The 21,039-nt window shown below is 61.8% G+C and overlaps 2 protein-coding genes across 2 annotated transcripts; both read left to right on the top strand.

Moving 5' to 3' along the window:
- The first annotated feature begins 874 nt into the window (after positions 1-874).
- Positions 875-8,711, top strand: Mvd (mevalonate diphosphate decarboxylase). Its single transcript, XM_090357133.1, has 10 exons — positions 875-989; positions 4,885-4,955; positions 5,348-5,462; positions 5,659-5,805; positions 6,206-6,405; positions 6,636-6,710; positions 6,873-7,091; positions 7,471-7,586; positions 7,900-8,008; positions 8,531-8,711. The coding sequence occupies exons 1-10, from the start codon at positions 920-922 to the stop codon at positions 8,609-8,611; spliced, it is 1,203 nt and encodes a 400-aa protein (XP_090213259.1). The 5' UTR covers positions 875-919; the 3' UTR covers positions 8,612-8,711.
- A 1,406-nt stretch (positions 8,712-10,117) lies between these two features.
- On the top strand, positions 10,118-16,954 carry Cyba (cytochrome b-245 alpha chain). The gene is made up of 6 exons (XM_090357134.1): positions 10,118-10,250; positions 14,826-14,895; positions 15,139-15,213; positions 15,530-15,613; positions 16,092-16,173; positions 16,647-16,954. The coding sequence occupies exons 1-6, from the start codon at positions 10,193-10,195 to the stop codon at positions 16,866-16,868; spliced, it is 591 nt and encodes a 196-aa protein (XP_090213260.1). The 5' UTR covers positions 10,118-10,192; the 3' UTR covers positions 16,869-16,954.
- The last annotated feature ends 4,085 nt before the right edge of the window (positions 16,955-21,039 follow it).

Consider the following 21,039-nt stretch of genomic DNA (forward strand, 5'->3'; position numbering starts at 1 on the left):
GGCAGTGTCTTATAGAGTTGGTGTCTCGAGGGGGAGTGTCTTATAGAGTGGGTGTCTCGTGGGGCAGTGTCTTATAGAGTTGGTGTCTCGAGGGGGAGTGTCTTATAGAGTTGGTGTCTCGAGGGGGAGTGTCTTATAGAGTTGGTGTCTCGAGGGGGAGTGTCTTATAGAGTTGGTGTCTCGTGGGGCAGTGTCTTATAGAGTTGGTGTCTCGTGGGGCAGTGTCTTATAGAGTTGGTGTCTCGAGGGGGAGTGTCTTATAGAGTTGGTGTCTCTTGGAGCAGTTTCTTATAGAGTTAGTGTCTCGTGGGGACATTTTCTCTTAGGGATGATGATGAAGTTCTGTGCAAACGGATGGTGGTGATGGCTGCATTATGTATCGGTGAAACAGTTGTGCTCTACAAGGGGGTAACAGTCATGCTTTCTGCTGCACATCCCCATGCGTCCACCTGTGAAGCACAGGGTCCAGGGTGCTGGGAGCCGGAGAGGGCCCAGGAGGCCTGAGCCGAGTGGCGCCCCGCCCGGCCACGCCCCGACACGCCCCCTAGGTGCAAGCCACGCCCCTTCCCGGCCCCGCAGGCGGCAGCCACGCCCCCTCCCGGCCCCGCAGGCGGCAGCCACGCCCCCAGCCCCGCCAGCCCCGTCCCGTCTAGCGCCATCCCGGTCGCGCCCCACCAGGGAGGAAAATCAGCGCCCATTGCAAACAGCGCAGAATCGGTGGTCAGAGTCGCCGGCCCATCGTCCGATCCCGCTCATTGGCTGAGAGGTAGAGTGGGGGCCGGACCTACCGCTGATTGGAAAGCACGCGAGCAGCCGGGTCCGCGCGGGCCAATCGCGTGTCAGCGCGTGAGGCGGCGGTGCTCCGCAGGCCGGGTGTGAGACGGCGCGCGGCCGCCGTCCGGGAGCGCGCGGCTCCGCCATGGCGTCCGGGAGGCCGCCGGTGGTCGTCACCTGCACGGCGCCGGTCAACATCGCGGTCGTCAAGTACTGTGAGTGCCGCGGGCCGGCGGGCGGCGGGGCCGGCGGGCCCGGGGTCGCGCCCGGCCGCCTCTCACCCCGGAGCTGCGGTGGCCGCGGCGGCCTTGGGGCCCGGGTGGGGAGCCCCGTCCTCCGCTCCCCGCGGGACCGGCCAGTCCCGGGCCGTGTGGAGGGGATGGTGGCCTGGACCCGGAGCCGCGCGCCGGCTAACCCGGCACCCACATCCCGGCCCCGGCTCCCAGGCCCGGGACCCCGGCACCCGGGGCAGGAACCCCGGCTCCCAGGCCCGGGACCCCAACACCCGGGGCAGGGACCCCGGCTCCCAGGCCCGGGACCCCAACACCCGGGGCAGGGACCCCAGCACCCGGGGCAGGGACCCCGGCTCCCAGGCCCGGGACCCCAACACCTAGGGCAGGAGCCCCAACACCCGGGGCAGGGAACCCGGCACCCAGACCCAGGACCCCGGCTCCCAGGCCCGGGACCCCAACACCCGGGGCAGGGACCCCAGCACCCAGACCCAGTACCCCGGCTCCCAGGCCCGGGACCCCAACACCCGGGGCAGGGACCCCGGCACCCAGGCCCAGGACCCCGGCTCCCAGGCCCCGGACCCCAACACCCGCGGCAGGGACCCCAGCACCCAGGGCAGGGACCCCAGCACCCAGACCCAGTACCCCGGCTCCCAGGCCCGGGACCCCAACACCCGGGGCAGGGACCCCGGCACCCAGGCCCAACCCCAACACCCAGGTCTCAACCCCGCCACCCACATCCCGACCCCAGCACCCACATTCCGACCCCAGCACCCAGGCCTGGGACCTGGCACCCAGGCCGGGGCCTCGGCACCCAGGCCCAGGACCTCAGCACCCACATCCCGACCCCAGCACCCAGGCCCAGGCTTCAGTACCCAGACATGTAAATGTTAGGCATATTTCCGTCAGCCAGATTTTCTGGCCCCAAGGTTGGTGTGGCAGGAGTTTATTGTCTTGCATGGCTGGATTATTCTTGGTCGGTCACTGCCTTTGCCTGACCACGCAGGATGGAAGAATGTGGGTAGTTAGGCCTAGTTGGCACAATACTGCCACAGTCTGTGTAAGTCTTTGTGTGAAAGTAAGTTTTCACACTGGGATCCATGCCCACGGTGCCATTACCAGGGCACAGTGTGGCAGTTGCGTTGTGTTTAAGGAACTGTCAAACTTTCCCAAGTGGCTCTGCTAGTTTGTGTTCCCATAAGCCATGTATGGTGTTTCCTCCTCACTACCATATCTCTTTCTCTCCTCCTTCTCCTCTCCTCCTTCCCCCACCCCCTCCCCTCCATCCCCTCCTCTCTTTGCCAGTCCTGGGGCTTGAGCTCAGGGCCCGACACTGTTCTCGAGCCTCTTTTGCTCAAGGCTAGCACTCTTAACAATTTGTCCACAGCACCACTTCCAGCTTTTTCTGTTTATGTGGCACTGAGGAATCAAACCCAGCATGCTAGGCAAGCACTCTACCCCTAAGCCACACTCCCAGCTAACCAGCATATTTTGTTACTTTTTTTCCTTTCATCATTTTCACAGGAAGGTATTTTTAACTTGTACCTAATTAATTAATCAATTGCTAGTGATGGTGGCCATCTTTTCCTGGGCCTATTTGCATCCATGTATCTCCACATGTTGGCCCCCTGTTCCGATTGAATTGTTTGCTCTCTTCCTGCTGAGGTAGAGGGGTGTGTGTGTGTGTGTGTGTGTGTGTGTGTGTGTGTGTGTGTGTGTGTTTTGCCAGTCCTGGGGTTGAACTCAGGGCCTGAGCACTGTCCTTGGACTTTCTCAAGGCTAGAGCTCTACCATTTGAGCCACAGCACCATTTCTGGCCATTTCTGGCTTTTTCTATGTATGTGGCACCAAGGAATCGAACCTGGGTCTTCGTGTATGCTAGGTGGGCACTCTATCACCAGGCCAAACTCCCGGCCCCTTTTGAATTTTGAGAATGTGTTAGAATATTTTAGACACTCGTTCTTTGTAGGTTGACAAAGTTTTCCTAGGGCTGGACATGGTAAGCATGCCTGTAATTCCAGCCCTCAGGAGGCTGGGTAGGAAGATCCATATCTAAGGCCTTGTCTCACAAAAAGTTAAAAAGTTTATCATTATTCCTACTTTTCATGTCTGTTCTTTAAAATAATGAATAGCTGTTGAATTTTGCTACATGCTTTCCCTTCATCTGTTGATAAGATCGCAGGATCTTTTTGTTTTGTTTAGCATGTTAATTGCGGTGTCCAGCACTGATTTATTTTTGAATGTGAATCTGTCTTCGGTTTCCTTCTGATTCCTCTATTTTGAGTTTGTCCACTGGACCTTTGTTTCAGTTACTGTATTTCTCTTCTTTTTTTTTTTTTTTTTTTCCAGTCCTGGGCTTGAGCTCAGGGCCTGAGCACTGTCCTTGGACTTTCTCAAGGCTAGAGCTCCACCACTTGAGCCTCAGCACCACTTCCGGCTTTTTCTATATATGTGGTATCAAGGAATCAAACCCGGGCCTTTTGCATGCTAGGCAAGCACTTTAACCACTAGGCCAAACTCCCGGCCCTATCTTACATTTCTTTGTGGAGGCTTTCTTATTTGTTTCAAGCATATTTGTAATGGCCCTTTAAAATAAAGAAAAAGGGCCGGGAGTTCAAGCCCCAGAACTGGCAGAAAATAAAAGAAAGAAAAAGCCTGAAGTGCTCCTCCTGCCTCCGCCTGCTGATCACAGAACATTTGTGTCATGGCTGTGTTACATGCTTTCCCAGAGAATGTCGCTGTCACCTCTGAGATGACATCTGCTGGTGGTTCTTGTTTCTGTTTGAAGTCTTCCTTCTTCACAGGGTAGCAGGGGTTTGTGGTGAAATCTAAAGGTTCTGCTGTGATCTAAGACTCTGTCTTATTGAAGCCATCTGGGTGGTCTTTGACCCCCTCTTTTGGTGAGGGTGCTGCCTCGTTCATGCTGTTAGAGGCAGAAGTGTAGGCTCTACTGACTGTGGGCATGGGCTTGTCCTGGCCAGCACCAGGCCTCCTCTGGGGCTGGGAGGGAAGTCCTGGCCTACCACTGAATGGGAAGCCTGAGAGTTCAAGGACAACAGAAATTCCCCCCTTTCTGTTCTCCCTGGTGGGGAGGCCCCAGGCTGCACAGGGCAGTCAGAGCAAGGCAGTGACAAGGACTCTCGTCCTGCTGGGCTGCCCTGTCCTGGCTGGCTGTGTCCCTTGGCAGCTCTGCTTCTCCAGTAGAAGCTCTAGGGTATGTGGGGCAGAAAGAGACATGCCAGGATCAAGGGCCCTGGGGTCTGCCTTCTCTCCCGGAGTGTCTCCTACTGGTTTTCCTGTGACACCTGGGGGCTTGGACGTATTGTGGTCTGCACGGAGGACAGGCATCTCCCCGGCCCTGGAGTGGCCCCCTACTCCAAGGACGCCCTCAGCTGTGTGAACCACAGAGTTGCTCATTTTGTGTGCACTTCCTCCTTTTCTCCTCCCGCCAGCCCAGCCTTGAAGGTGTGTGTGCCCATGTGTGTGCTTGTGCCAGCTTCGAGAAAGTCTGTGGATGAGGCTCAGTGGGTTTCTTTAGCCTTTCTGGAAGGTTGGCTACATTGACACAGGAAGTGTGCAGGCCCAGACCATTCTGAGCTGGGCGATGGAGGCAGTGAGGACCTGTGCTCTGGGGGGGGTGGGGGGGACCTGGCCTGGGCTGTTCTGAGCAGGGTGAGGGGGGAGAGCAGCACACAGCAAGTGCAGAGCAAGCAGTGAGTCTGGAGTGAGTGGGAAGGTGAATTGAGCAGGGACGGCAAGTCAGGGAGCAAACCCAGAGGGCTTCCTGAGGCAGTGACCTGAGAGCAGGAGGAGAAGGCAGAGGGGCAGGGGCGATTTTGGATCTGGGGACTCCCTGTCGAGCTTTGGTTACTTTTTCCAGGGGGGAAACGAGATGAGGAGCTGATTCTGCCCATCAACTCTTCTCTGAGTGTCACTTTGAGCCAGGACCAGGTGAGTAGCCACGGTGGTGGCGCCTCAGTTAGCGGCTCCAGGGCTCTGGCCACAGTCGGTGCTAGGCTGAGGAGGTCTCACGTAAGGCCCTGGACATGTGTGTGTGCCAACCCCATCACTGCCAAAAGGTCCAGGCTCTCTTTGGACAGCTGTGTCCCTTCCTCTAGTGGTCTCGGGTCTGCCCGGGAGCTGGAGCGTGCGCTGTGTCTGTGTGCCATGTGCCATGTGCTGTGTGCGTGGGGCTGACCTGCGGGCCTGCGCCTCCCTGCTTGGCCCCTCATCTCCTACCAGCACGCCCTGTGACGGGCAGCTCCGAGAGTGACGAGCAGCAGGGGTTCCTGGGGAGCATCGGGAGCAGCCCTGGCCTCAGGGGCCCTGCGTTTTCCCCTCAGTTAAAAACCACCACCACAGCGGCCATCAGCAAGGACTTCACCGAGGACCGGATTTGGCTGAATGGCCGGGAGGAGGACGTGGGGCAGCCGCGACTCCAGGCCTGCCTGAGGGAGAGTGAGTGGGGTCTAGCACAGGCTCTGCCCTCCAGCAAACCCACGGGGTGGGACACGGGCATCCAGATGGTGTCTGTCTCTCCATCCTTCCCCCCACGCCCAGCCCGGCTGCAGGCTCCCCGGGAGGCTGTCTGCAGAGGCGAGCCGGGGGCGTCTGCTGCTGGGGTCACCCAGTGACGAGCTCCTCTGTCCTGCAGTCCGCCGTCTGGCTCGGAAGCGGAGGGGAGCAGGAGATGGGGACTCACTGCCCCTCAGCCTCAACTACAAAGTACATGTGGCCTCGGTGAACAACTTCCCTACAGCAGCAGGCCTAGCCTCATCAGCAGCTGGCTATGCCTGCCTAGGTGGGTGCCGTGGGGGCCCGTGCCCAGTGTCTGCCTGCCTGGGTGGGTGCCCAGTGTTGGGCACAGAAGGGACTTTATGCTCAGAGCACCTGGGAAGCCTGTGTTGGACTTTGGGCTCCGCTGTCTCAAGTTCATTCACTCTGGAAAGCCTGGAGCGCCGGTGACAGCGGCGGTGCTGGTTCATGTTGAAGTAGGAGGGGTGATTTCTTGGCTGGCTTCACTGGGAATCTCAGTGGTGCTCACTGGCTCAGCCAGAGCACCCTGTGCTGTGGGGGGGAGGGGAATAAGGCCCAGACTAGTGGGCGCTATGTTGGGTGCTGACGTCCTGCTCCTGCCCCATTTCCCATGTGGCCATGGGGTGTGGCACACTGCCTCTCATGCGACTTCTGCTTCCGTACAGCCTATGCCCTGGCCCGTGTCTATGGGGTTGAGGGTGACCTTTCTGAAGTGGCCCGCCGGGGCTCGGGCAGTGCCTGCCGGAGCCTGTATGGTGGCTTTGTGGAGTGGCAGATGGGGGAGCAGGAGGATGGGAAGGACAGCATCGCCCGGCAGCTGGCTCCTGAGGGGCACTGGCCCCAGCTCCGAGTCCTTGTCCTTGTGGTAAGGGGCTAGGGTGTGGCCACGGGAGGTTGTGCAGCAGTCAGGGCCAGGACTGAGAATGGGGGGTCTAATCTAGGCCCCACAGGGCTCAGTGGTCAGGAGTTGCTCCTCTTGTATGGTCTAGTCTCCCCCAAAGTCAGAGGGCCCTGGCTTCTCCCCCAGTATCAGGGCCTGGGGTGCTCGGCAGGGCCCCCGCGTCCAGCCAGCACTGTGTGGTGTCTCATGTCCAGGTGAGTGCTGAGAAGAAGCCGATGGGCAGCACGGTGGGCATGCAGACCAGCGTGGAGACCAGTGCCCTGCTCAAGGTGAGGAGAGTGCCGGGGTGGGGGCAGACTCCAGGGCCCTGCCCCTGGGTCACATGCCAGGCGGGAGACGCAGGACTCCATGGGCCCCTGACAGGGGAGCCATGCTGCAGTGAGCGTGCCCGCCCGCCCCCCGCAGCCCTGGAAAACTGCCGTGCCTTGCAGTTCCGCGCTGCGTCGGTGGTGCCCGCACGCATGAGGGAGATGGCCCGCTGCATCCAGGACCACAACTTCCAGGGCTTCGCCCAGCTAACCATGAAGGACAGCAACCAGTTCCACGCCACCTGCCTGGACACTTTCCCACCCATATCCTACCTCAATGACACCTCCAGACGCATCATCCAGCTGGTGCACTGCTTCAACACCTACTATGGGCAGACCAAGGTAGACCCAAAACAAAATGCAGGGTGAGGCCAGGGACAGGGCCGTGGGCGTGGGCCTGCGTCCTGTCACTAACAAACTGAGGGTGTGGAATAGGCCTGTGTTCTGTCTACAGATGGCTGGTGTCCTGCAGGCACAGCATGTGAACCCCCCCACGCCACACAAAGATTCAGTTCCATGAGTCAGGGTAGACACAGCACACATTTTGATCAGGGGGAGTTGTTTCTGGCTTAGTGCACTGGCGTCATGACACCCTTGGGCACAGCCTCTCCACCTGTGACCTTGTTCACTCTGCTTCGGCCCCACAGGCCTGACTAAGTGCTTGGAGACCTCCTTTTCCCCTGGCAGATGAGGCTCTGAGCTGGGGTTGCCTGCATTCCAGGTGGCGTACACATTTGATGCAGGTCCCAACGCTGTGGTCTTCACCCTGGAAGACACCGTGGCTGAGTTTGTGGCTGCTGTGAAGCACAGCTTTCCCCCTGCTGCCAACGGAGACAAGTGAGTGTGGCTCCCTGCCTTCTGCCTGGAAATGACGGCCACTGAGGCAGTCCCCGTGGGGCCACTGCTGTGTCTCATCCTGCCTGGTAGTCACACACGGGACTGTGTCCCTGTCGCTCCCCCCCAGGTCAGCATCCCCTGCGGCTCAGGGCCCCTGCACTCTTGCCAGCACAAGTAGCTGGTTTTCATTAGGAAGTGCACACAGCTTGAGGAGGGCGGCCTTGTCTCTGCACAACTGTCGCTGGCTCTCGAGCTGTCTGTGTTTGTGTCGCACAGGCCTGGAGTCACAGTACCTCACCTTGTTTTGTGCCAGGTTTCTGAAGGGCTTGCCAGTGACGCCTGCCCCGCTGTCTGAGGAGCTGAAAGCTGCACTGGCTGGGGACCCCACCCCTGGTGGGGTGCAGTACATCATCGTCACTCAGGTGAGGCCTGAAGGAACCCTGCCCACCTTTCTCACCAAGGTGTATGTCAGGCAGGGGATGGGATGCCAAGAGCAGTGGCACATGCCACCCTATGTCCTGGTGAATCTGCGTTCGTGTGGTCTGTGGAGAGACAGGTGGAAAGCAGTGTGGACAGATGGTTCCTGGGTGGCGGCTGGGGTTGTCTGGGATGTGTGGCCTGGCCTCTGTCCTCAGGGCCCCCCCAGCGTGACCAGGCAGGTCTCTGCCTCCTGCCCATTTCAAGTGCTCACGCCCGCTCTCCACACCAGGCGTTTCCCCAGCTCTATGGCCTGGGGTGTACTCCGGGGCGGGGGCACAGGACGGGGGAGGCCTTTGGCTGTCTGAGTCACCTCAGCCTGGATAAGTGGGCATGGGTGTCACCATCCAGGTGGGTTACCACTAGAGCTTACCCTGCTGAAGACCCCTCAGCCCCTCCAGGACAAGGAAAGCTGGGAGAGGGCCTCTGCTGGCACCTGAGATTGACACCAGTTTCTCTACCCCCAGGTGGGGCCGGGGCCTCAAGTCCTGGATGACCCCCATGCACACCTCCTGGGCTCAGATGGCCTCCCAAAGCAGGCCTCTTGACCAGCTCCACATCGACTCCCCATCCTGCTGGGGACCGTGGAGCTGGGGTGACCCGAGAGCTTCCTGGCTTCTGCTCTGGGACCAGCCTGGTGGTACCCTGGGGCCAGCACAGTGGCCACCCAGGAAGTGCCTCCCTTTCCCCAGTGCTTCACAAGATGGTATGTGGGGCCCAGGTAGCTGGTGAGGGGCTGCTGACCTGCCCCCAGCCCTTTCCATATTCCACAGCAAGCCTGCCAGGGAGTCCCTGTCCCCCGAGGGTGGGTGCTACAAGGGCACAGCCTCAGGGAACTGGCCAAGGGCCCGAAGGCATCAGGCACACAGGGGTGGGGATGGGCCCTTTGTAAAGACAGGTGCTGTGAGTGGTGGGTGCCCCGTGGGGGAGGGGGCCTTGGTGGCCCACAGGAATAAACTGTTGACACAGTTGAGCTGTCTTGCTTCTTCACCCAGTGCCCAGACCCCTGGTCTGAAAGCTCCTCACATTACCTGCTGGTGGCAGCAGGCGCTGCTGCAGGGCAGGGGCAGAGCCTCTTTGTTCCCTACTTTCTGAGTACTGCGCTGGCCCTGGGGTCCCTGCCCGCTGTGTGCCTGCTCCTCCCCTTCCCTGGCCTGCACGCGGGACTGGGACTGCCTCCTCCTCACCCCCCCTCCCGGTGTTGCTGCCAGGGTGGGCTCTTCCCACTTACCGGGGTTTCCTGGCCTGCATATACTGTCCCTGCCTTGGGTCATGGGGTCCCCCGAGAGAAGCCATGCCCATGCCCGAGAGCCGTTCAGTAACCTGGTCCTGGGCCACCAGCCTGTGGAGCTAGCACGGCTAAGCAGAAGCACTGCTCCCCTCCCCCTGTGCCGAGGAGAGGCCTGGGCGCAAGGCCACTTCCTGCCCCAGCCTGTGCACCGTACACAGGCCCGAGCAGCGCCCGGATGCCCTCGGCAAGGAAAATGAGAACGGAGAGCAAGGGCCTGTTTACTGAGGAGCCGCGAGGGGCGGGCCTGCCCGCGGGACCGGCTTGGGGCAGGTTTATATAGGCTTAGCAAGGGTGAGAAAGTGGGCTCTGTCTCTGGGGAGCCTAGGACGGCTGTGGTCACGGGTCCGGGGCTCCGCCGGGCTGGGATGGCCGCCTGTGGACAGGCGTGTGGTCAACACCCCGGGGAATGGGGCAGGACCCCGTCCTCCATATTCCATCTTGACCTACACGCGAAGCCTGGCGGGCCTGGAGGGAAGCGGGGTCCTCCCGGAGCCCGCGCCTGGCGCCTCGGACGGCGGGCGGGGCGGGCCTGCAGGCCTCCTTTTCCCGGTCTGGAGGGCGCGGGCGGCGGAGAGCCGCGCGGCGGGCGGGCCTACGGGGAGGGCGTGGCCACGGTCAGGGGCGGGGTCGCGGGACGAGAGGGGCGTGGTTAGGGCGGGGCCGCGGGATACGCGGGGCGTGGTCAGGGGCGGGGCGGCGGGACAAGCGAGGCGTGGCCAGGGGCGTGGCCGCGGGACGAGCGGGGCGTGGTCAGGGCGGGGCGGGAGGGCGCCGAGGGGCCGCGGCGAGGCGAGCGGGCTTCCTCAGTTCGGTGGCGGCGGCCGGCCGAGTCTGCAGCATGGGGCAGATCGAGTGGGCCATGTGGGCCAACGAGCAGGCGCTGGCGTCCGGCCTGAGTGAGTGCGGGCCGGCTGGGGAGGGCGGGGAAGGCCTCGGCCGGGCTGGCACCGGCTGCGGGCGTGTGCACGGCCCCCGTCCACCCTCCGCGGCCGCCGAGGAGGAAGTCGCGGCGGGCAGAGAGCGGCCTTTCTCCGGTGGTTTCCGGGGCCTCCCGCCCCGCCCGCGGATGGCCTTCTCCCGCCCTCCGCGGCCCGGCGCTGGGCGCCCTGGCCGCGGGGTCGCCAGGGCTCGGCGGGCTTGGGACCCCGGGTCGGGATGCGGAGTTGTCCCCCAAGCCTGGTTCGGGAGCACCCGCCGCGATGGGCGGACGCTGGCTGTGGGGCGGAGTGATGCAGCCCCCGCACCCAGCCCGGCTGCCGCGGGGCCTGGGGCCCTGGGCCTGGGGTCCTGAGCCTGGGGTCGGGCCTGGGCCTGGGTCGGGCCTGGGGTCCTGAGCCTGGGGTCCTGAGCCTGGGGTCCTGGGCCTGGGGCCCTGGGCCTGGGGTAGGGCCTGGGGTCCTGAGCCTGGGGTCCTGAGCCTGGGGCCCTGGGCCTGGGGTAGGGCCTGGGGTCCTGAGCCTGGGGTCCTGAGCCTGGGGCCCTGGGCCTGGGGTAGGGCCTGGGGTCCTGAGCCTGGGGTCCTGAGCCTGGGGTCGGGCCTGGGGTCCTGAGCCTGGGGTCCTGAGCCTGGGGTCGGCCCTGGGGTCCTGAGCCTGGGGTCGGGCCTGGGCCTGGGTCGGGCCTGGGGTCCTGAGCCTGGGCCTGGGGTCGGGCCTGGGGTCCTGAGCCTGGGGTCCTGAGCCTGGGGTCCTGAGCCTGGGGCCCTGGGCCTGGGGTAGGGCCTGGGGTCCTGAGCCTGGGGCCCTGGGCCTGGGGTAGGGCCTGGGGTCCTGAGCCTGGGGTCCTGAGCCTGGGGCCCTGGGCCTGGGGTAGGGCCTGGGGTCCTGAGCCTGGGGTCCTGAGCCTGGGGCCCTGGGCCTGGGGTAGGGCCTGGGGTCCTGAGCCTGGGGTCCTGAGCCTGGGGTCGGGCCTGGGGTCCTGAGCCTGGGGTCCTGAGCCTGGGGTCGGCCCTGGGGTCCTGAGCCTGGGGTCGGGCCTGGGGCGGGCCTGGGGTCCTGAGCCTGGGGTCCTGAGCCTGGGGTCGGGCCTGGGGTCGGGCCTGGGTGGGGTCTGACGCCGCTGGGGCTGTGGAAGCCCCCAGACCCAGGAGCCCCTGACGGCAGCTGCAGTAGTGGTAGGTGCGGGAGGCCAGGCGCAGGGAGAACTCCCAGACTGCACTTCAGGCCCTCACTTGGGGCTGGGTGGCCTGGGGCCCCTCCCGCTGTCTGGTTTGTGCCCTCAGCCTCTTTCCCTTGTGCTGCTGAGTGGCTGCCACTTTGTGCCAGTGTAGACAGCTCTCCCCTCTCCACCGCCCCTGGCCCGTCGCTTGCCTGGCCAGGACTCCTCCCAGTGCCCTCCAGGTAGAGCCCAACAGCGTCCAGCTTGGGCTGGGTGGTGGTTGTGCCAGCAGTGCCCACAGTGCCCAAGGGCCTCCGGAACAGCCCACTTGGTGCCAGGCCGCTGTGTCCCTCTCGTCCAGTGTGGAGACCTCTGCCTTGGAGGCTGTAGCAGCTTCTCTACCTCCTGAGACCATTACTCCAAGCTCTGCCACACAAAATCCATGCTTTCCCCAACTTTGTTCCCCTTGGCTTCTGGCTTTAGACCTAGTAGCTCCCACAGCAAAAGGAGCCCCCCCCTCCCCTCCTGCCCTGCCCGTGCTTCTTTCTCTCTCCCTCCTTCCCACTTTCTTTCTTTCTTTTGCAGTCCTGGGGTTTGAACTCAGGGCCCGAGCACTGTCCTTGAGCTTTCTCAAGGCTAGGACTCTTCTGCTCTTCTGCTTGAGCTCCAGCACCACTTCAGCTTTTTCCTGTGTATTTGGTACTGAGGAATTAAACCCAGGGTTTTGTGCATGCGAGGCAGGCACTCTCAGCCTCTCTCGAGAGCTAGGAGTTCAGGTATATGCCACTGTGCTCAGCACAAAATCCTATTTCTGACTGCTGGAGTCCCTTCCTGCTTCCTAGGTCACTTCCTGCCCTCCCAGTGTGCCCCCAGGCCTTTGCTGAACCTGTGTCTTCTGTGGAGTACCAATTCTTACTGTTTTATCTCTTAGATGACAGCTGCTTGGAAATATCCTTCTAGAGCATCCAGCCCGGCCCCCTTTTTCTACTCAAGCCCACAGCTATCTGGAGCTGGTTTGCCTCCTTTTGAGCCTGGTCTTGTCCCCTTGTGTGTCCTGTCAGGTGCTGGAGGAGTCTTCAGACCCCTACTTCCCCAGCTGAAGTCAGGGTGTCTGCCTGTGCTCAGCACAACGGCTGAGGAGGGATACTCAGTGCTGTGGGAGCAGCCCAAGGCCACCCCTCCCTCCTTAGCCACACCAGTCTATGTGACTGCTGGCAGAAGAAGTTAATGTGTAGTGAGCTCAAAGCCAAGGACAGAAGGGCAGCTGGGCATAGCCCAGTCCAGGTGGGCAGGGGCTGAGGTGTCTGGAGTCCCAGGGAACTGAGGATCCCAACGCTTAGTTCTGCAAGAGCCAAGCTGCACGCCTAGGCCCAGGGCGGGAGGCACCGCCCCATGAGGCCACATGACACTGTCTAGCTCTGCGAGCCGCCAAGGACATCTGTCCACTTCCAGGACTCCTGACGGAGAAGACCACACACACCCCGGGTCTGGTGTGGCTCTGTGTTTACCTACAGACTGAGAAATCAGGTGAATCAGGACCAGGGTAAAGAAAGCCTCCAGGCCCCCAGCACACACTGGTGAAACTTGTGTTTTAGGGGCACACAGACCAGTGCAGAAAACATGCTCCGGGATGTGTGCCAAAGGGGACGGCGTTTGAGGAAGTAAACCCGTGAGGGAGTCTGAATTTACCAGGCCTGGCTGAGGGAAGCCCTGAGGACGCGCACATCTGAACTGGCCACGGAGAGGAATAGAAAATTACCCAGTAGGCACAGGACCTGGGGAAGTGAGTTCGTGGAGACTGGACAAGTAAAGCCAAACAAGTCCCTCACAGGTCACGGCTGGCATGAGGGCCATGCAGGGAACTGGAGACGGGGAAGGCCGATCTGAGGCGTGGCACAGATGTGGCCCAACAGAACGGATGCGGGGATTTCCACACGAGTTGTGTGTGGGCATTGCACAGGAGGAACCAACGTGTGAGTCATGGAAGATCCAGAAGAGCCCGTCGCATGGAGAAGACAGAACTCCGGTTGAAAGAAAGTCCTTTTCAGAACCTTGACAACAAATTCCTCTTTGGACATGTTGAAGTGAAATTAGGTCCTTACAGAGGGGAGGGGTAGAAATCAAAGCAACTTGTGCCAGGCAGGGTGGCTCATAGCTGCAATCCCAGCCCCTCGAGAGGTGAAGGCCAGGAGCGTCACAGGTTACATGCCAGCCTTGGTGAAGAGTTTGTGAGACCCCATGTGAATCAGTAGTGGGCCCCAACTACTACAGCACAGTAGAGAGGACTTCAGGTTGCAGTGATCTACCTCAAAAACCTAAAGCAAACAGGTCTGGGAACATGGCTTATGTGGGTTGAATGCCTCCATAGCAAGTACAAAGCTCTGGGTTCCAAACCCCAGAACCACCTAAGTACAAAATAAAAACCAGTGCCATTTGAGAGAGAATGAGAAAGAGAAGGAAGAATGAGGAAGAGGAGAAAGTTGTTCCAGATGTGGAAAGATGACAGACTCATACAACATATTACCAATTTCAGGAAACTTGATTTGATTCCCGATTAAAAGCAGAGTCTTGAGTCCAATGTACACACTTGTAATGCCAGACAGTCTGAACTAGGTAGTGAGACCCCATCTCCACAACAAAACAAGACCAAAGGCTGCTCCTGGGCTATTCTCTGCTCAGTGGCAGAGAGAAGCCAAGGCTGCTCTTCGGCCAGTTGGGAAAAGCATGGGAGCTCAGGGACAGGAGTGACCCCCGCCACATCCATGCGGTGACAAGCTGTTCAAAGAGGCAGAGGTGCACGGGCGTCTGCCAGTCACTCGAGTCTGTTGGGGAGTCTGGCTGCTCCTCAGTCCAGGCTCCCAGCCCTGATGAGACTCAGGACGGAGTGGGCAGGGTTCAAGTATAGCCAGACCCGTAACTTCCATTTCAGTGCCAGGCCTTCCCGTGCCAGGCAGGAGGGTTCAGTGACGTCTCCCCTGTTATCAGGAGCTACAAGGAGGAAGAATGGATGAGAGCAGCTGCCATAAGTCCAAGCTGGGCACTCGCCCCTGGGGAAGCAGGGGCAGGGCTAAGCAACCAGCACTGCGGTCAAGGGCTGCACGCCGGAATAACTGGCAGTTGGCCAGTGACCAGTGGGTCATGGAGCTAAGAACAGCAGGTCAAAGGTGGCCCTCCACCCGGAGCAGCCCTGCCCTCTCCAAGCCTACCCACCTTCACCCGTCCTCCCTCCCTCCTCTCTGCCCCAGCCCTAGTGCTCCCCCACATGGCCTGGGGCCCCTGTAGGTGGAGGCAGGGAGGTGACGAGGCCCTGGGGTCGTCCTGGGTCAGGGCCTCGGTCCTGGCGGCCCCACCTGACCACTGTTGTCCTCCCACAGTCCTCATCGCCGGGGGCATCGTGGCTACAGCCGGTCGCTTTGCCCAGTGGTATTTTGGTGCCTACTCCATGTATCCTTCTACTGGAGACCTGGGGGGGCGGGGCTGGGGCTTGGTGGGAGGACAGGAGGGAGGAGCCTGTACCCCATGCTGGCTCCCAGGCCAGGTGCTGCCCACCAGGGGCCAAGGCAGGCACGGATGGACGGAGGCCCAGGCCAGGCTCGTGGAACCCCGTGGCAATGCCACCTGTTTCGTCAGCCAAGGGGTATCGCTGGTGGCCAGCGGAGTGGGCTTGTGCCTTAACTGGCACTGTAGTGCAGCTGGGGTGTTCATCTGCCTGCTGGAGTACCCCCGGGGCAAGAGGAGCAAGGGCTCCACCATGGAGCGCTGGTGAGCCCAGGGTGAAGGCTGGCCCAGCCCTGCCTGCCTGCCTGCCTGCCTGCCTGCCTGCCTGCCTGCCTGCCTGCGGGAGCTCCCCCAGCCCAGCCCTGCCCTGCCTGCCTGCCTGCCTGCCTGCCTGCCTGCCTGCCTGCCTGCCTGCCTGCAGGAGCTCCCCCAGCCCAGCCCTGCCCTGCCTGCCTGCCTGCCTGCCTGCCTGCCTGCCTGCAGGAGCTCCCCCAGCCCACCCCCATGCCAGGCCTGGGAGGAAGTGGCCTGGGCTCCGGTTGGACTGGCCCTGACTGGCCTGCCCGCCCTCCATGTCTAGTGGACAGAAGCACATGACCACCGTGGTGAAGCTGTTTGGGCCACTCACCAGGAACTACTACGTCCGGGCTGCTCTGCACCTCCTGTGAGTGCCCCGGGCTTGCCGCCGCCGGGAGGAGTCCCTGCCCCTGGGCCGGCTGACCACCCGCGCCTGCACGACGGGGGCCACGGGAGACCCCCTCCCCCCGGCCATTTCTCCCGATGACAAAGTCCAGGTCCTGGGTGGCAGAGGGTCCCAAACTCCAGTCCGCTGTGTGCGTGCGTTACAACAAACTCCAGGTCTGGAGCTGGAGCACAGTGGTGGATCCTGATGGGCCTAGGCCACTTCTCCCCGGCACCTGATGGGCTGCGTTGAGCAAGGCCGGTGCCCGTCGCAGCCTCCGCTCTTAAGTTTCCTCCCAGCATGTGTCCAGGGCCCAAGAGTCCAAATACACACCAAGGCAGACCTTTGAGCAGCCCCTCAGTCTGGGGTCGGAGCGGCCCAGGCCAGCGAGGCCCGAGGCCTGGGGCCCTGTGGCTCTGGCTGGCCCGGGTTTGCTCCCTCCCTCCTGCTCTCCCCTTAGGCTGTCGGTGCCTGCGGGCTTCCTTCTGGCCACCATCCTGGGGACAGTCTGTTTGGCCATCGCCAGTGTCATCTACCTGCTGGTGAGTGGTGCCCTGTGCAGTCTCGGCACCCAGGCCCGGGTCGGTACGGTCCTGTGCTGGCCCAGGGAAGCGGCAGGTGGCCCTGTGCAGCCGAGGTGGGGAGGTCGCACCTGCTGGCCATGCAGAATAGGTCCTGGGTCCTGGCCTGGCCCTTAGGCCCTTCGTCCCTGGAGGATGCTGGGGGCCTGGCGGGTCTCCACATTTCCACCTGATGGCCTCTCGGGGGTTCTGGGAGCCCAGAGCTTTCCTGTGCTGCCCCCCCGCCCCAGCTCCTGTTGTGTAAAACATCTGGGGTTCAATGTCAGCGAGGCCAGGCCATGGCTGTGGGGTCTCAGGCCTGTCACTAACTTCTGAGCCCCGCCCCTGGTGATTTGCTCTCATGCTCACCCTGGGGCCTCTGGTAGGGGATCCCCCAGGGAGCTCTGGGGGGGGGCTTGGGTGGGGCCGGGTTGCAGCCCTTCTGCGCTCCCCAGGCCGCTATCCGAGGTGAGCAGTGGATGCCCATTGAACCCAAGCCCAAGGAACGGCTGCAGGTTGGAGGCACCATCAAACAGCCACCCAGCAACCCCCCGCCCAGGCCCCCAGCCGAAGCCCGGAAGAAGCTCAGCGAGGGGGAGGCCGTGGCGGAGGCGGCTGTTGGGGGAGGCGGCCCCCAAGTCAACCCAGTTGCTGTGACAGACGATGAGGTGGTGTGACTGGGTCTCCAGCCGCCGGCCAGGCGCTTCCAGACGGCCACCAGGGGGCAGCAGCACACCCCGCAATAAATGCAGAAGGTTCCCAGGCCTGGGCTCTTCCTGGGGATGGGCCTGGGGTCTCCCCCCGGAAATTGAGGGCATCCCCAATTCTGGCCAGGGCGCGGGTCCCAGAGGCCAGACAGGTGGGAGAGGAGTGAAGCAAGGGTTCCTGGAGGACGGCCTCTCCGCCCTGCCTCTTAGAGGTGAGGGTGAGCTGGCAGCAGCCACTCCTCACCTGCCCACGTGCTGCTGAGGCCAAGCTCTTGGGCTGTCTGCACCCTCTGACGCTGACCTCAGGCCCCTTGTCAGTGGGTGCTGCTGTGTCACAGGACCCCGAAGGGGGCTGGCGGGCTGGCCTGGCTGCAGCCGTGCTGGCCCCCCCTAGGTCCTCCTGGCACCAGTGGCCCTGGGATGCTGAGCCTCCCTGGGTGAGGCGGCCCCTGCTCAGTCCCTCCTCCGGTCCTTGGTAGGGGTGGGTGGGATACGGGGCTCGCGTGGGAAGGCGGCTGCCTGCTGACAGTTGCTGGGCCCTTGATTTCACCCCAGATGCCTGTCCTGGGAGCAGAGATGGTGTCCCAAATGTCCCTGGGTGTGGAGCAGAGCCTCCTGGAGGCAGGAGGTGCAGGCCTCACCACGTGCCACTGGGCACCTATGTGATACCCAGACCTGGGGGAGTCTAGGGCCTGAGGCAGCCCCTGGGGGCCAGCTGGCCTGCAGGGAGGATGAGGAGTGAGCAGCAGTGATGGAGAACAAAGGAATCTGAGCTGTGGAATTGGTTTAACAACTTAGGCGCAATTACAAGAGAAGCAGGCGCTGCCGCCTCAAGACCAGTCCTGGCGCTGGCGCGGCGCTGGCGCAGGGCAGCTTTTGTGGGTCACGGTTCCCATCATGTCCATGCTGTGGGAGGGAGCCGGGCCGGCGAGCCAGCGCCTCCCCGTCCTCTGTCCTCCACGAGGGGCACAGGTGCAGGGCTCCCTTCCCGGGAGGGGGGTTACGGGAACCAGGGCACAGGAGCCGGGCAGAGAGGGGCTGGCATGCCATCGTGCCCCAGAGGGCTCCGAAGCCAGGGCTTTATGAGGGGCCCGGTTACCAAGACCCCAGCCATCACCCCAGCTTCCCGAGGGCCAGGTGGTCTGAAGTTGGGGTGCCTGTGCCCTTCTAGCTGGGCAGAGGCTCCCCAGTATCTCTAGGGAGAGGTGGAGCGCCAGTGAGTGTTGCCTCCAGCACCTGCTCTGGCCCCAGCCCATGGCCTTCTGGCTGCTGCAGCCAGGCTTCGGGGCTGGACACCTGGCCACTGTCAAGGCCCTGTGGCACATGGAGCCACAGGTGGAGCCTGACTGAGTAAGTCTCTCCACCCAGTAGCAGCGTGGGATTCCACGCTTGAGGGGAACCCCAGGGCTTCAGTGGCCAGGCCAGCAGGAAATCAGGCGAAGCTGGGGAAGACTGCAGGGGTATAGTTAGGGAGTGCCCAGGCCAGGGGCACCTCACTTCCACTCTGTCGGCCTATTACCAGTGGAGAGATGGGGTCCCAGCCATCCCTACACATGGAGAAATTGAGGCCTCAATGTAAAGGTCATCCAGGGTCCTAGGCATCGCCCCAGATTTGGGGGTGTCCCGTGATCTGGGCTGGGCGCCCCTGGCCTCTCCTCACCATCACTGTGGGGGAAGGGCTGTGTGGGCACCAGAGCCATGGCACGCAGGTGCTGTGGCAGGCAGAGCCAGTCCCAGGGCTTCCTATGGTACGCCATGCCAGCTCTCCCAGCCCCAGTCCCCACCATGCTCTCCCACGACCGCCCACACCACGGGAGGAGGTGAGGAGAGCTTCCTGGACTCTTAGGGCCTCTGCGATGGCTCCTCCCTGCCCAGAAGGCCCAACTTAGTGGAGCTGCTGCACAGAGCCATAGCCCCTGGCCTTGTCTGGCCTTCTGGAACTGTCTACAGGTGGCTCCAGCCTGAGCATCCATCAGCAGCCTGGTGCTTTGAACTCGTTTTGTTCCATGTTTACGGCTTGGGTCTACTGGGCCCAGGGCAGGAGGTGGGCTGGACTTATGAGCCCGTGCCATCTGCCAATATGTCTTGGGGCAGGACCCTTGAATGATCAGGAGCAGTGAAGGCCGCACGGCCCGCTCTGTGCAGGCAGGAGACATTTCATCTCACTTGCAAGCTTCAGCAGGTGCTGGGGCTAGAATCTGAGACTCACGGTGCAACGCCAGCTTGGGCAGAATAGTCTGTGAGACTCTTATCTCCACATGACCAACACATAGCTAGAAGTGGCAGAGTGAAAAATCTAAGAGTTAGGCCTGGCTCTGAGAAGTCCCAGTGCTAGCATAAATAAACAAGTGGAGGAGGCTGTGCTGTTTTAAGAGCCCCCTCCTGAGCCTGGGAGCGTGGCCTTGTGGTAGAATGCTCACCTAGCATGCACGAAGCCCTGGGTTCAACTCTGGTACCACATACACAGAAAAAGCCAAAAGTGGTGCTGTGACTCAAGTGGTAGAGCTCTAGCTTTGAGAAAGCCCAAGAACAGTGCTCAGGCCCTGAGCTCAAGCCCAGGACTAGAAAATTTTTTTTTTTTCTTAAAAAAAAAAACTTCTTAAGATGGTGGGGTACACCAGCAACACAGGTGGTGCCTTTGTTTACCTGGAGAGTTGAGCTGCCCTCTGGAATGCCTGGGGTTTTGCTGTCAGTCCTGGGCAGGGTCCCCAGCTCAAGCCAGGATCCGGGTGTCCCCTGCTGCAGGCTCCCCAAGCTAAGCCCGCGCTCCCAGAGGTGGGCTCTGCGGCAGCAGGGTTTCCAGACCCAGGTTTTCCTCGTGGAGGAACTGTGGCCTCTGCCTCCCCATCCAGCAGGCATCTTCCTCCTTCCAGGCACATGGGCATGGGCCACAGGAGCTGGGCTCCAGCCCAGGGACCCTGTGCGGCAGGGAGCGTAAGTAACCACGTGCATCATGAAGTCCAGGATTAGGCAAGACTGGAAAGGCCGGGCGCCTGAAGAGCAGAGCCCCAACATCGCAAGGTGGGCAGTAGGGTTGGCACAGTCTCCGTGACCCCTTAAGGGGCACTTGTTTTCTTTCGGGGGGTAGGCAGTCTTGGGGCTTGAACTCAGGGCCTGAGCACTGTCCTTATGCTTTCTCAAGTCAGAGCTCTGCCACTTGAGTCACAGTACCACTTTTGGCTTTTTCTATGTGGTAGAGTAATCTAACCCAAGGCTTGGTGAATGCTAGGCCAAACTCCCAGCCCTGGCACTTGCTTTTGTTGGTTGTCTGAGTTTCTTTGCTCTACCACTTGAACCACAGCAACACTTCCAGCCTTTTCTGTGTATGTGGTACTGAGGAATAGAACCCAGGGCTTCATGCATGCCAGGCAAGCATTCTGCTCAAGGCAAGTGCAATACTGCTTGAGCCCAGCAGCACCTCTGGGTTTGGCATAGTTAGTCTCACTGGGACTTGGCTGCCCAGGCTGGCTTTGAACCGTGAGTCTCATATCTCGGCATCTTGAGTACCAGTGCCTGGCTTAATGGCCCTTCCTGAGCATACGTCCCCGTCAGGTGGGACTGGGCTTGGGGTCTGTCCAAAGTGAGGCTGACCACGGCTCTGTGCTAGCCATGCTGCGTTGTAGACACGCAGTCACACAAAGCTGGGCCAGCCACCAGCGCCATGCTCCCCGGGACCCTGTGTCAGAGGCAGCGCAGGTGGCCTGGCACCAGGGAAGGTTGGGGGTCCACCCTGGGCCCTGGCTCTGGCCTTCGAGTCCCTCAGCTCTGGCTGCCCTCAGGGGCCTGGGTTCCAGCAGCCACCCATCTGGATGAGGTTTGTGACCCCACAGCAAGTCCAATACACCCCAAAGCAATCAGCCCTGCGCCACACACTGGACTGTGTGGCTCTGGTCGCCTGTGGACCTGGTCAGCTGACTCCAGCCTAGTGCGGGTCGAACACTGGGAGGCCATGGGGCTCTGGGAAGAGCAGAGCAGAGGAAGGGTGGGCAGGTCTAGGCCGTGGCTCTCTGGGTCCATCCAGGTCAGGGGAGGCACCCTTGTCTGGGCCAGCCGAGGTGTGGAGGGAGCTCTAGGCTGGAGTCAGCCCCAACCCCAGAGCGGAGCTGGTGGCACCCAAGGCAGGGAAGCGAGCACAGTGCTC

The sequence above is a fragment of the Megascapheus bottae genome, chromosome 24 (assembly GCF_031878675.1).
Source record: "Megascapheus bottae isolate mThoBot1 chromosome 24, mThoBot2.hap1, whole genome shotgun sequence".
Classification (NCBI taxonomy): Eukaryota; Metazoa; Chordata; class Mammalia; order Rodentia; family Geomyidae; genus Megascapheus; species Megascapheus bottae.